The 15,160-nt window shown below is 35.8% G+C and overlaps 1 protein-coding gene across 3 annotated transcripts in view; it reads left to right on the top strand.

Moving 5' to 3' along the window:
- The window catches only part of LOC115447778 (complexin), a 289,970-nt gene that overhangs the window by 268,320 nt on the left and 6,490 nt on the right, over window positions 1-15,160 (top strand). For all 3 annotated transcript variants that reach the window (XM_030174999.2, XM_030175000.2, XM_030175002.1), the window contains one exon: window positions 2,531-2,694. In XM_030174999.2, coding sequence (XP_030030859.1) covers window positions 2,531-2,694 — 164 coding nt within the window. The remainder of the gene's footprint in view (window positions 1-2,530; window positions 2,695-15,160) is intronic.

Here is a 15,160-nt window from a genome sequence, read left to right on the forward strand (position 1 = left end):
ATGCCAATATATGTTATATGTAATATATGTTTACATTATGTTACCACGAATTTCAAGAAATGAGAGGGCTTTGTCCATTTGTGGGATAGGTTTGAAAATACTTCGCTACATTACTCTAAAGTGAAAAAATAAAATCCAAAATATGAGATAATACTATTTGCTTTTTACAACGTCGTCTGCTCAACTAATTATTTGGCCTCGGTAATAGAAGGTTCGAAGCTATAATTGAATATTTCAAATAGTTTATTAAATGAGTAGAAGAGATGAATAAATCAAATCTAAAGTTTGACTTTAGAACTGTATCGTATAACCTAACAAACATGAATTGTTTTCGTAATAGTGATACGCCGCACCAAACTACTGCGCCAGTTATCAATTGAATTATAAGTGAAGCCGTACTGTGTACACGTGACAACACAAGTAGAGCCTCCACTTGGTGAAATTTCTTCATATCGCATTGGGTTTGGATAATACCCGCTATTGTCTTGTAATCTTATGTTTAAGGTTTAATAGTGTAGGTTTTCAACCTGAGAAATAGTGAATTTTCGAAGAAGTGATTTCGGACTAATGTTTTTTAGAGTTTTGAGGCGAATTACGCAAACGTCTATACGAATATCGATGTATGCTGTTGTATTAAAACAAACTAAAAAACATAGATAAAAATATATGAAATTTCCAAAGCAAATATTGAACGCGCTGTTATTAATAAACACTCAACTCCTACACATTCCAAAACCGAACGCAATTCAAAATAATTCGAATATTTAATTAAGAAAAAATGGGAAAGCCAAGGAATCGACTCGTGAATGTAGAGTGAGCCTGTCGCGGGCACGTCTCGCGGCGACAATTGGATCGATGGAGTCTTTTTTCTAACCATTCACTTGTGGGTGCTAAATTGAATTGAAAGAGGGCTCACTTGAATTCGCTTAATCCACCCCGAGGGGGCGCATTGTGATGCGAATTGGACTTTATTTGCGAGTCTGGTGGGTGTCTTTAATTTTACAGATGATTGGTAAATGATTAACTATATTTCTGATGAATAAGCTGTCCTACTTACCAGAAAAGATCGCTCAGTAAGACCATGTTGAGACATCTCGGACTAAAAATGTGTGTCTAACAATGGGGCTATCAATAACTTTTAAAAACAATTCAAGGTGGGTTCTAAGTAAGTTTAATTTTCGAAAAGTATCCATATTTTTTTGGCGTACACTACAATTCCTCACGCGAGATGTATGTCAGAGTAGAATGTTTTCTAGAAACCTAAATAGAACAAGGCCCATATAAAATATTCCGTTTATTATCAAGAAAGTCAAACAATACGCGGAGTTGTCTCGTTTATTCATCTATTGTAGGAATTTTAAAGTTCCGCAAGAATTCACAAAGAACAAAAGTTCCAGAATTTAAAGTAGTCGCGAACAGTTAGTTTAATCCCCTCAAATACGTAGGATTCGGTCCACAAGTAGCTTCGTCTTTTCTTTCGCCTTTTATCTTCATAGGTTTAATCGTTTTTTTTCTTAAATGCTACATAAACGTATGCTTTTCCTGTAGTTTATGATCCAAAAAATATTTAAAAGATTCACATCGGTAGATTTACCAGAAAATCAGTATTAATAATCGACTATCAATTAAATTATTTTCTTAAATAAATTAAAAATATATATTGTAGCAATCCATTTAGACCACGACTGTAATCTTCCAAAAACAAGAACACAGAACATCTGAGAGACGACAAATGCTCAGATTGACGCGAAATGGGTTTTTGAGCGGCCATGTCGGCTCACTCGGCCGCACCGACCAGCTGTACCAGCGCAAATAGCAATGAAGGCGGCATACCCTAGTTTGCTTGATGACATTTTAAAAGTGTCATTCTAATGGGCAGGATGAATTGGTTTTATTTAATGGATATTGAACATTATTATTACTACATGGGTTTAGGGATGATGGACCTAAACTGAAAAGGAGGTCTTGGGTCTGGTGCTTGCGTAGTTAAAATGTTTGTAATACTTTCATAAAACACACAATGTTGAAATGAGAACAACTGAAAGTGTGTAAAGGCAGCAGCTTACGTTATGTTTCTCTACTCATAAAGATGAATATGCGATGAAGATTTCAATAAATGTTCCCCGAACTACATATGATGTGATTGGAAAAATATATTACAATATAACATTCGAGCCACGTCTAGATTTCCCATTTCAAATAACGTAATCGTAATATTATCAATGCCCTGCATAAACTCGTACCATATTCTTTGAATTCCTTATCAATAACCTATAGGCCCTAGCATGTTTTGATAGTGCGACAAATCCTATTATATTAAAGAAAATTTCTAACACTAAAAAATAGGTAGTGATCGTTCGTTTCATTGCTTTTGTGGTTACGTACTTAGACTGCGTGTGTACAAACCTACTAATAAACAGCACGACAGTTAAGACTCAATACAGTTGAATTCGATTAAAATAATTGAACATGTTCTACCTTTCGGATTTATTATATTAGTCAGATAAAAATGATTAATTGTTTGTTGTAGGCGCGGTGGGCGGTGACGGTGACGACAGCGATGACAAGGAAAAGGAAGAAGAAGCAGAACGCGAACGGCAAGAGGCGATCCGCGAGGCCGAGGAGCGGCGCAAGGAGAAGCACCGCAAGATGGAGGAGGAGCGCGAGAAGATGCGCCAGGAGATAAGGGACAAGGTAAGGGAGGGGCCGTGTAGGACTACCCGACTTCGGCAGGAAGGGATGTGACTCTTATGCAAGCCTTATGATACGCTTTAATAAGTATGTATGTAAAGGTGTGATGATCTATGATGAGAGGAATATCTTGAGTTAGGATTTCTCGTATTACGGGTTGAGTTTGTTAAACTGAATAACACAAATAAGCTACTTATATGGTGGAAAGTGTGATTTCTATAAAAAGAATTGTACTCATTATCTTCCGACATTAGAAAACTCATATCCTTGTTATATGCCTAGCTATTTTGTTTGAAACAAACAATAATTCATTGCTTATGGCCAGAAATACACATACCAAAAAAGACAGATTCTCGTATACAAAAACCAATAAGTAAATATGTGCCGATTATTTTCCAATTCTATTACGCACCGTAGAATGCGATTCAAATAATTGGTTCGGCCAAATTTAAAGCGATAGTTCCACACTCGGCCGAGCACGAGTGCTGACGGACAATTAACCCGTCGCATGTGGGTCAAGCGCCCTCGAGCGGCTCGGCTCTGGCGGCTAATTTGTCCCCCACTCGAGTCCGTCCACTAGTCGTATTTACACGCTCGTGTTTTAGTGAGTGCGTTTTTGTTTGTGAAATTTGGTATGAATTTATGGAGTTTGGAGATGCGTTTATATAGTGACATTGAATTTGAATTGCATTGTAGGGTTTAGTGGCGAAGGGTGAAATTCTCTGAATGGGAACCAGATATAACACAAAGGTATTACAAATATGCGTAAATGCAAAAACCAGAAATATAACAGCTTTACTAATGCATTTTGTACAACTGTTGAAATCAATATATCGATATTATAATATCGTAATACTTGGCGCTGCACTTGACGCCCTGAAACACTAGATATACCCATTTCTATTAGTTAGATACCAACATAACAATATATAAATACAGCAAAGAAACTTACTGACGGACCTCTATCTACGAGTAAACTACCAAGTAATAGAGAGAGAAATCTGCGAAATGTCAAAAAAAAATTAATTATAACGTACATTTACGTCGCTTTTCACATTAAAATTAAGGCAACGTGCGACGACGCCGTTACTTTATATAAAGACTTTCCTACTGACATCACAATTATTTTAATTAAAAAATTCACCGAGAATGTGGGCTGAAAATATTTAATTTGAAAAATGTTATTTTGAAACTTACTCTACTCTTCGCAGCTGCTTACAAAAATTAGAGAGTGCCAACTTATTTCACTTAGAATGAAATTTTTTGTTAATTCTAAATTTAATTCCGTCACGAATGTACATGCATTCCTTTTATTTTAATTGAATAATATTCTTCACTTTACAACTCATGTTAAAAAAGATAACCCAAATACAAAACACATTAAAAATACAAGTAGATATTAAAAATGCAATTATACCGTTTAGTTTTAAAAATAACAAAGTATTTACATTTATTTGCCGATGTTTACCGAACAATATATTTTCTTAATTTAAATAAACCGAACATAAATTGTAAACTAATTGAAATCCCTCACAACTAAGACTTGCGCAAAAGCTTTCGAAGCTTTTAAGCTTAGTTTAAACGAGACTAAGCTGAGCAGAATTTGCATTTGTCATTAATTGTAAAATATTAATATTAGTTAAGCTCGCGACTAACCACGAAAATACAAAATACGTATAGCTTTTCAAAATAAATATATTTTTTTAGGAAACTCGTTTTCTACCGAAAAGCAGGCACGACACCTCACCTCGTTACAAATAACTTTACACTGCAATAAAACGAGAATCAGATTATTCACAAAAAAAAATACACTGAGTATAATGTAGTGGCGACATATTATTACTAACATACATAAATGTTCTCTGCAAATCGTTCTAATGATAATTAAATTCTACATAAACTCTACAAAGACGGAAGCCGGTAAGAATCGAGTTGTGTGGAGCCCTCGCGACTGGTATAATAATATCCTTCAAGCCTTTACATTATTGCATACAACAAAGAGGCAGCAATAAACATTTTAGTGGTAGGTACATACAGGCTCAAATTCGATAGACCTACGGCGATGGTCCAGTACCGTAGGGTTCATATTATCAGACTCCTGCCGACTTCCCATTCGTTATTTATATAAAATCTAATTATTATTAGAACGACCTACATAACGCCACAAAAAAATCGAAATTCGAATATACGTAACCCGCGAAAATTCTAAATTCGCGATACTTTTTGAACACACTGCGTATGTTATGGCCGGTTCCTTTTAACAAAATTTCACTCTTTGCCATTACTGTGGACACAACATATGTTACAGGCTAGGATTGTAGAGTTATATCATGGCTTTTTATATTCCAATTCGATCTAAAGACAGTTATTATAATAATCGCATCTATACTTCGGTCGTTAAATAAAACTAGCAGTCCTATTCACTTTTGCTTCGCAAAGATTTCGTGTTTCAATTTTCATGTAATTAAATCAGGGACGTAGTTTTCTTCAGCGCAATCCTAAGTTTACGAGTGGTCGTTTGACACAAAGCATAGGAGTACTTTTAATTTCACTGAGTCAAGTTGCATTTTAGGGTTAAGTACTAGTACTTGGGTCACGGGAGTCTTGACTTAGTTTTAGGTTAAACGGAAGTTCACGCCTTCGTCTTTGAAGTGTGAGTAGACTTCTAGCAAATTCAAGCATGTGATAGAGGTAAAGATTTTTCTTGCCCGACTTAGTATCGAATCCAAATTGTCTAGATCTACAATCGAAGTTATTATCTTTCTTTTTTATTGTGGATCGACCAAGTTACGTCACTAATTCATTAATATAATCAAAGTTACTGTTCCTTTTGTTCAAAATATGGGGTCAATGTTGTTGCAGCTCTTATAAACCATGAAGAAACTGATTGTTAGAAAAATATGAATCTCTAGCCTTTGGAAATCTATAGCTGAACATAGCCCTCACCAAAAGTATTCCTCATCAACTTGTTAGAAGCGAAAAAGAAATATTATAGGGATATATCATCGGCCCATGCCACAATATTTATTAAAGCGATATGCAATAACAATCCCCATCCCAAACACTCGCCTGGAATGCCACGTGATTCCATGCTTGCCATAATAACAGTTACATTTAATCGCTTTGTATGTTTGTGTACGAGATTAAATGAAGGTAATTCGCCGATTGGCCGCGTGTTCGGGCAGTGTAAACAGGTCCGCCAGTACCCTCGGATTAACTCGGCTTTTGTCGAGTTTTATGGATCTGTAATATCGTAAGAGTGTTGGAGAGTTTTGCTTAGGGTCGGTTTAATTATCGGTTATTTAGATCAGTGGTAGGTTTTGTTAGTGGAAATTTCGACCTTCGACCTCACATTCGCTATTTATTATTTGCCTAGAAAAATCATCTTACTCTTATGATTTATTGCAAATTATAACATGCACAAATATTAATTATTTTGACGGCACACGTGTCTTGTTTTTTACTAAAATAAAACAATAAATATACAACTCACCTATATATTAAAATTTCTGTCCAAATGTCCATAAAAACACTAAAGCAATCTCACTCAAACTATTAGTAACATCAAAATTCTCACTTGACGCTGCGAAAATTGGAGCCACTTTAGCAGTTACCCATTCTGAGGCGGCTATTAGTCGTGCCATTATGAGCGGGGCCTCGCTGCTGGCTCTAATAAAATTTGTACTCTAATGTCAAAGGCTTGGCTCCCTGCGAAATGTAGCCGACTTTTAAATTAATTTCCTAGTGTGGGGTGTTTTTAATTTACTTTTTTGAGGAGATATGTGAGGTACAATGTCATTATAAAAATAATTTGTTTAAAATCTTGAAAGGATATTCTAGATATTGTCTAAGAAATATTATTACAATTCTATATTCAAATTATCTGTTTGTGGTTTAAGAAAACTAAATTAAAACAAACTTAAATATACACTAACCTGTTCTATATAAATATAAATTTGGGTAACTATAAAATTGACTAAGTACAATCTAGGGCCTAGTTCCAAATGTTTAAGTAAACGCTAATCTTCGTATATAAAGTGACCAAATATAAAAGTCAAGCTCTCAAATAAATGGTATACGAAAGAGTGCAGTCAGCTTTCACTGTATTATAGTTTAGCTAGCCAATATAATTCCCTTGAAGATTTAAATATATGATGCAACTTGGTAGAAATAAATAAATACTTAGACGAATTCATATAAGAGAACTAAGAAGTACTAGGACTGCATAGGTTAATAGATAATGTATTTGGGACGCGAACCGTGTCGTATTGATATCGATCGAAGGTATATTTGGTCACGTATTCTTCGAACACTGTAATCTATACTATTATATAAAGCTGAAGAGTTTGTTTGTTTGTTTGTTTGTTTGTTTGTTTGTTTGTTTGTTTGTTTGTTTGTTTGTTTGAACGCGCTAATCTCAGGAACTACCGGTCCAAACTGAAAAATTCTTTTTGCGTTGGATAGCCCTTTGATCGTGGAGTGCTATAGGCTATATATCATCACGCTATACCCAATAGGAGCGGGGCAGTAATGGCTAATCTCAGGAACTACCGGTCCAAACTGAAAAATTCTTTTTGCGTTGGATAGCCCTTTATTCGTGGAGTGCTATAGGCTATATATCATCACGCTATACCCAATAGGAGCGGGGCAGTAATGGTTAATCTCAGGAACTACCGGTCCAAACTGAAAAAATCTTTTGCGTTGGATAGCCCTTTGTTCGTGGAGTGCTATAGGCTATATATCATCACGCTATACCCAATAGGAGCGGGGCAGTAATGGCTAATCTCAGGAACTACCGGTCCAAACTGAAAAAATCTTTTTGCGTTGGATAGCCCTTTATTCGTGGAGTGCTATAGGCTATATATCATCACGCTATACCCAATAGGAGCGGGGCAGTAATGGTTAATCTCAGGAACTACCGGTCCAAACTGAAAAATTCTTTTTGCGTTGGATAGCCCTTTGTTCGTGGAGAGCTATAGGCTATATATCATCACGCTATATTCAATAGGAGCGGAGCAGTAATGGCTAATCTCAGGAACTACCGATTCGAACTGAAAAAATATTTTTGTGTTGAATAGTCCTTTGTTTGTGGAGTGCTCAAAGTTATATATCATCACGCTATGACCAATAGGAGCGGAGCAGTAATGGCTAATCTCAGGAACTACCGGTTTGAACTGAAAAAAATATTTTTGTGTTGGATAGCCTTTTGTTCCTGGAGTGCTATAGGCTATATAGCATCATGCTATAACCAATAGGAGCGGAGCAGTAATGAAACATGTTGCAAAAACGGGGAAAATTATGAGTTTTTAGAGCTTCCGTTGCCTGCGCTGCGTAAACGGTTAAAGTTATGCAACAATGATGTATGACGGGATTGTTTCACTTAAAAGTTCTAAATAATATAACAAAAGTCCCCCGCTGCATCTGTCTGCCTTAACGTGTTAAACTCAAAAACTACCTAACGTATTAAGATGAAATTTGGTGTGGAGACAGTTTGAGACCCTGGGAAGAACATAGGCTCCCGGGAAACTACTATTTTATAACGGAAAACTTTAGCCTGAAAAACTTTTATAACGCGGGCGGAGCCGCGAGCAAAAGCTAGTACTATTATATAAAGCTGAAGAGTTTGTTTGTTTGTTTGTTTGAACGCGCTAATCTCGGGAACTACCAGTCCAAACTGAAAAATTCTTTTTGCGTTGGATAGCCCTTTATTTGTGGAGTACTATAGGCTGTATATCATCACGCTATGACCAACAGGAGCGGAGCAGTAATGAAACATGTTGCAAAAACGGGGACAATTTATTAGTTTTGAGGGCTTCCGTTGCGTGCGCTGCGTAAACGGTTAGAGTTATGCAACAACGATGTATGACGGGATTGTTCCTCTTAAAAAGTTCTAAAAAATATATTATAAAACAAAGTCCTCCACTGCATCTGTCTGCCTGAACGAGTTAAACTCAAAAACTACCCAACGTATTAAGATGAAATTTGGTATGGAGACAGTTTGAGATCCTGGGAAGAACATAGGCTCCCGGGAAACTACTACTTTTATAACGGAAAACTTTAGCCTGAAAAACTTTATAACGCGGGCGGAGCCGCGGGCAAAAGCTAGTATTAAATATACGTTTGTACGCAGAAATAATCCACTAATTACGTTTTCGTATTTTAACTTACTATTGATTTGATTTTCATTGGAAACTTCGCTGTATAATAACAAATACTTAATATTTCGAGTTTAATTTTGTTTCAGAATCAATCTCGATATGATATTAAGTATTACAAGGATCTGTGTTATGTTAAATTATGCATCACATGATTCTATGTTTTTTTCGGTGGAATTTTTCTATAATCCAGAAAGATAAACAGAGGGAGAACCATGAATTATAGTCTTTTCTTATTTTAACCAACATGATATTTAAATCTATTTCCAACACAAATAAAAATTAAAATAGGACCTTCAAACAATAAGCCAGCGAAGTGTTACAGGCAAGACAATATAGCCAGTAATATCACTTCATATTGTGAAATTATGGTACCAGTATATCTACTGTTAATGGATAGTTGTTGTGACGACAAAAATCAAACGAAAGATTGACTAAAAATATATATTAGCAGACAAACTAAATTATATATAATTACACAAACTTGACTCAAGTATACTTCTATATCACGTAATATACTTAATCTATACTATTATATAAAGCTGAAGAGTTTGTTTGTTTGTTTGTTTGTTTGAACGCGCTAATCTCAGGAACTACCGGTCCAAACCGAAAAATTCTTTTTGCGTTGGATAGCCCTATGTTCGTGGAGTGCTATAGGCTATATATCATCACGCTATACCCAATAGGAGCGGAGCAGTAATGGCTAATCTCAGGAACTACCGGTCCAAACTGAAAAATTCTTTTTGCGTTGGATAGCCCTTTGTTCGTGGTGTACTATAGGCTATATATCATCACGCTATACCCAATAGGAGCGGAGCAGTAATGGCTAATCTCAGGACCTACCGGTCCAAACTGAAAAATTCTTTTTGCGTTGGATAGTCCTTTGTTCGTGGAGTGCTATAGGCTATATATCATCACGCTATACCCAATAGGAGCGGAGCAGTAATGGCTAATCTCAGGAACTACCGGTCCAAACTGAAAAAATCTTTTTGCGTTGGATAGCCCTGTGTTCGTGGAGTGCTATAGGCTATATATCATCACGCTATATTCAATAGGAGCGGAGCAGTAATGGCTAATCTCAGGAACTACCGATTCGAACTGAAAAATTCTTTTTGTTTTGAATAGTCCTTTGTTTGTGGAGTTTTCAAAGTTATATATCAACACGCTATGACCAATAGGAGCGGAGCAGTAATGGCTAATCTCAGGAACTACCGATTTCAACTGAAAAATTCGTTTTGTGTTGGGTAGCCCTTTATTTGTGGACCGCTATAAGTTATATATCATCACGCTATGACCAATAGGAGCGGAGCAGTAATGGCTAATCTCAGGAACTACCGGTTTGAACTGAAAAAATCTTTTTGTGTTGGATAGCCCTTTGTTCCTGGAGTGCTATAGGCTATATATCATCACGCTATGACCAATAGGAGCGGAGCAGTAATGAAACATGTTGCATAAACGGGGTAAATTATTAGTTTTGAGAGCTTCCGTTGCCTGCGCTGCGTAAACGGTTAAAGTTATGCAACAATGATGTATGACGGGATTGTTCCTCTTAAAAAGTTCTAAAAATTATATAATAAAACAAAGTCCCCCGCTGCATCTGTCTGCCTCAACGTGTTAAACTCAAAAACTACCCAACGTATTAAGATGAAATTTGGTATGGAGACAGTTTGAGACCCTGGGAAGAACATAGGCTCCCGGGAAACTACTACTTTTATAACGGAAAACTTTAGCCTGAAAAACTTTATAACGCGGGCGGAGCCGCGGGCAAAAGCTAGTTAATAATAAAATCCATAATAATTAAATACCGATTCCTTCAAGTATATAACGTCGCCCCTCGTTACAAGGGTCGGTACAATTAAAACTTGCAGCGAAACTTGGCGAGTTAACGACTTGGGAAGTGACGCGGACCTCTCACACTCACGCTGTTATTCTTAAAGGGAATTCCTTTTCTTCAGTTGTTTTGAAACTAATATTAGATAAATAAATGCAAAATCATGTATTACGACTAACCCTAAATGGTTTATTGTAAAACTTTACTAGATGATAGACGTACAGCAAGAATCCGGCTAGGTATGTACCATCGAAATGACTATTTCTGGAACCAAACGGTGCAAAAGCATTTGTATTCTAATTTCAAGGATACAATTATTAATTAATGTAATTCCTACGTTTACCATAGCTAAGAGTAATGCAATGATTTACTTCATAATAGCGACACACTGGTCTTGACATTTACAAATAAAAAGAACCTTTTTCCTCAATTTTCCTCTAAGTGTATTTCACCGTGAACTCTTTATTTATTTTACACGCCACTTGTCCGGAGCGGTACAAACACTATTAGGCGAGGTAAACAGTAAACAGGTCCCAACTACTCGAGTATCTACTTTGACAACAAATAAACATTTCTTTAATGTTGACGACTGAAGATTTAGCTGTTCAAACTTCGGATTAAAAGGGTTCGTGGTGGTGTAGTGTTCCTGGGCTAGAAGTCGTTTATGCGGGTAAAGAACTAGTATCATCTCGTCAATGTTATGCACTTGTTATCGTGAAATGTTTTAGTGCACTATTACTAAAAAAATACCCATTAAAAATAAGATGTATTCGATTCATAGTATAGTTGTTTAAAAACTAATTTTTGAATAATCGAATCAAAGAAATCTCCAATATTTTTTTCCACCAGAACAGCACCAATATAGTGGGTAAATTGATCCTCTAGAAATGTTCTATCTGTGGCCGTCTATGTTGAATTATAACACTAACAAGAATGAAATCGTAAGTAATATTGACGTTTACCCAACCCACTGTTCCATTCAACATATTATGGTGAATTTAAAATAGTTCACCTAAAGTTAATATAAAAAACAAAACAAACTTATTTTTGGAACATACAAAGTGGTTTAACACTGCAGGCCACAAACTGAAAACTATCGAGAGAAAAACTGCGCCGCGATAAAATCAATAGTGTATCCGGTACGGTCGGCAAAATAAATCGACGTTTGTATCGTGTTTCCGACAGATTAGTCGTAGCGGTAGCGATAGCAACTAATGAGGAAACAATTTAGTTTGATAGCGCGAATGGATACAATTATTTGGAGTACTATTTTTATAAGTAGATATGTTAATCTGTTTCACTTTCCACGAGCTCGAAAGAAGTTTTATTGCAAATCAAAAAACTCATTTGAAATATATTATATTATACTTCGTGCATATATTGGCTTAAAGTAATAGGCAGAGTGATTCATGGTATATTTATTTTTTAAAAACAATCACGATTTACCTACTACGATTAAAATAAAAATATGGAAGTATAATTTATTATTTACGTTGAGTATTTCTGCTATCAGTACACAATATAGTAAATGTTTGTCACGTCACTCCGCTCTTCTCCTCACCGCTCCGTTCCGCGTTCGCCCCCGTCATCATGGCACGGCTCGCTAGTAATTTCCCGCCGAGCCCTCTGGTCCATTTCACACACGACTAGGTGCGAAACTGCTTTGAATTGACCAGTATTGAATTAACAAAGCTTTTAATAATAATAACTGTTCGTAACAATTTATCGCTTCTAGATCTAGTATGGATGTACTTGAAGGTCCTGACTACTACGAAGCTCTAGGCGGCTTTATATTCTTTTTCTTTGTTTTGGCTTTGTTTTCTTTGTGCCTCTTTCAAGCGCTAAGTTCCTCGAAGCTTAGCGGTTATCAATTCTCAGGTTGGGCATCACTTGTACGGGCTTGACCAGTGTTTTCTCCTAGGGATTGAATATTCAGAGAATTATTCAGGATCGATCGATGTAAAAACTATATATTAATTTAAATTCAAAATACATGAAAGAGTAATATAATTATTATTGTTATGTATGGATTTTTTTCTTTAATATCTACTCTAATAATAATACGTCAGTTGCAAGTCAGAAGAATCCAATTTCAAGCGAAACGTATCGATAACTGAAAACCTGCAGAACCTAGTAATCGAACCTAAACTCCATTCCGCACACTGCTACTAAACCACGACACAAAATAGTATGAAATAAACAAGCATTGAAAGGGTTACAGAGTCGTTAAACCGTCACAGGCGTTCAATTTGTGCAGCGATTACCGCCGGCCACCGCGTCGGGTGGAAGGACCTTCGGCCCGTTAAATACTTTACCAACTCATCTGGGCGAAAATGATGGCCTCGATGTCAGTTTATAGTTAAGGTTTCGTTAGGAAGTCTGTATACTTGAGCAGTGGGTTCGATTCCCAGCATTACAAATCAATGTGAGTTTTTATATATATAATAAAATATACTACTGAGCACATGCCTTCTCTAATACCGAGTGTGTTGTATACCTTAGTCTATGCTGGCCTAGTATGGGTTTGTAGACATCCATTTACCTTCCAAATGCCTTCCTTTACCGTTCTACCGAACAACCATCAATAAACAATACATTCAAAATCCTTAATTAAGCTGTGATACACTTAGATGTGAGTTTTTAGATTTAATAAAATAGTTGCTTAGGAGTGGAGTTTGTACCGCATATAATAAAAGTTCAAGAAATGTTGGGGCCTTATTTTTAACAGGTTCATTGTATAATGTATGGAACTTTTACTGGGAATTATCTTTAATATTTTGATGTATAATAGAATAAGAAGAGAAACAGAAGAGAAAGAAGACAATAGAAGGTAGAAGAACAAAGCTCCTAGAGGTTAAATTGACTCTAGTAGGGAGTCCGTTTCCCACGCGACTCCCTAATCGAGTCAGGTTGATTTCTTTGACGCTCTCTCTACTCAAGAATGAAGACAGAAGTTTCTAGAAGAAGAAGAGAATGTGCTACTTATTATATTTTAGATTTTTTATACTTCATCAAATTCTAGTTGTATTGTGTGCGCGATTCAATAAATGCTCTAAGGTCTCGGGTTTGAATCCCGGGTTGGGCAGTGATTTCAGGTTTTTCTGATCAATATCAGCGCAGAGTCTGTCAGTGCCCAATAATGCTTGTCTCTAATCATATCATGTGACGGAATACACATGGCAATACGCTCCTTTGCTGTTAAATGTAAGCCTCGATAAGACGATAGATAAGCCTCAACACTATTGGAATGTACCTGTATTTTGTACTAGAATAGTATATGATTGTAATACTAATATCATCTATAATATTAGTAGTATGTACGTAAAAATATACAAACTTTAATGTAATCAACTTTAAATGTCAAAGTTTGAAAATTTTATATCTAGATACATATGTATTTTATTCAATTGTCTTGTAGAAAGAATATTGTAAATGATTTTAAAAATATCTAATGGAACCAGTAAGTACCACATTGCACACAACTCAACTAATTCCATGCAACAAAAAATGCCCCAAGAATATCATATTTAATAATCAGGTCACTTAAGCCGCAGAGGATTTAGCTTGTTACAGCGTGCCCCTGAGATCTCCTGGGGATGTCGGCGGAAAAATTGCTTTAAAATTAAAATAAGTTACTTCACTGGCAAGACCGCAGATAATTAATTGCGGATTACAGGAATCGGCTTATATAACTATATTTAACACTAATTTATTTTGTTTGATATATTGAATATTAATTATTTATTTTTACATATTATGATATTATAGGTTATATTGTGGAATGTTATACAATTTCAAATATGTATGCCTATTTTATGTGTACACATCTTTGACCATAAAGAAAAAATGATGTTGTGTTATTATCTCACTCAATTTATAATCAGGTTCGCAATAGTATGTTGAACTTAATGATTTACTCCTGTATCTAAACCATATCAACCGCTCTCTGTATGAAAGATCACAAATAACTTCAGTGAACTGAGTCTGTCACTACATGATAGGTGTACAGGTCCTACAAATTCCCAGAATCTGGATCAATGATTGTAATACTCCGATCAGTGGCAAAAATAAAGCAAGGACTATCAAACGGACTCATACACAACATATAAAAAAACGACATACTCATATAAAAAATATATGAGTATGTCGTTTTTTTATATGTTGTACAATATTATAAAAGAATGGACAATTGATGACAAAAAATAAAGCCCGGAGTTTCTTTCTGCCTTTCTTCTTCGGGTAGTCATCGCTTAGGTAGTTAGTGAAAGGCTGGTAGGTTAGCTAGGTTAGGGCTTTTATTGTCCTCACCGGTGAGGATCGCGACGCGTTTCTCCCTTATTGCTTGTTCAAAAATACATATATACATCATTTTATTTCTTCTTCCCTGCCAGCCCGAGCTGGCTTCTTTGTTTACTAAGTATATTTTTCATTTATTTTATTTTCAATATAGATTGTCTTTATTTATATAAGCTAATCTAATTAA

Source organism: Manduca sexta, chromosome 18 (assembly GCF_014839805.1).
Source record: "Manduca sexta isolate Smith_Timp_Sample1 chromosome 18, JHU_Msex_v1.0, whole genome shotgun sequence".
In the NCBI taxonomy this organism is placed as follows: domain Eukaryota; kingdom Metazoa; phylum Arthropoda; class Insecta; order Lepidoptera; family Sphingidae; genus Manduca; species Manduca sexta.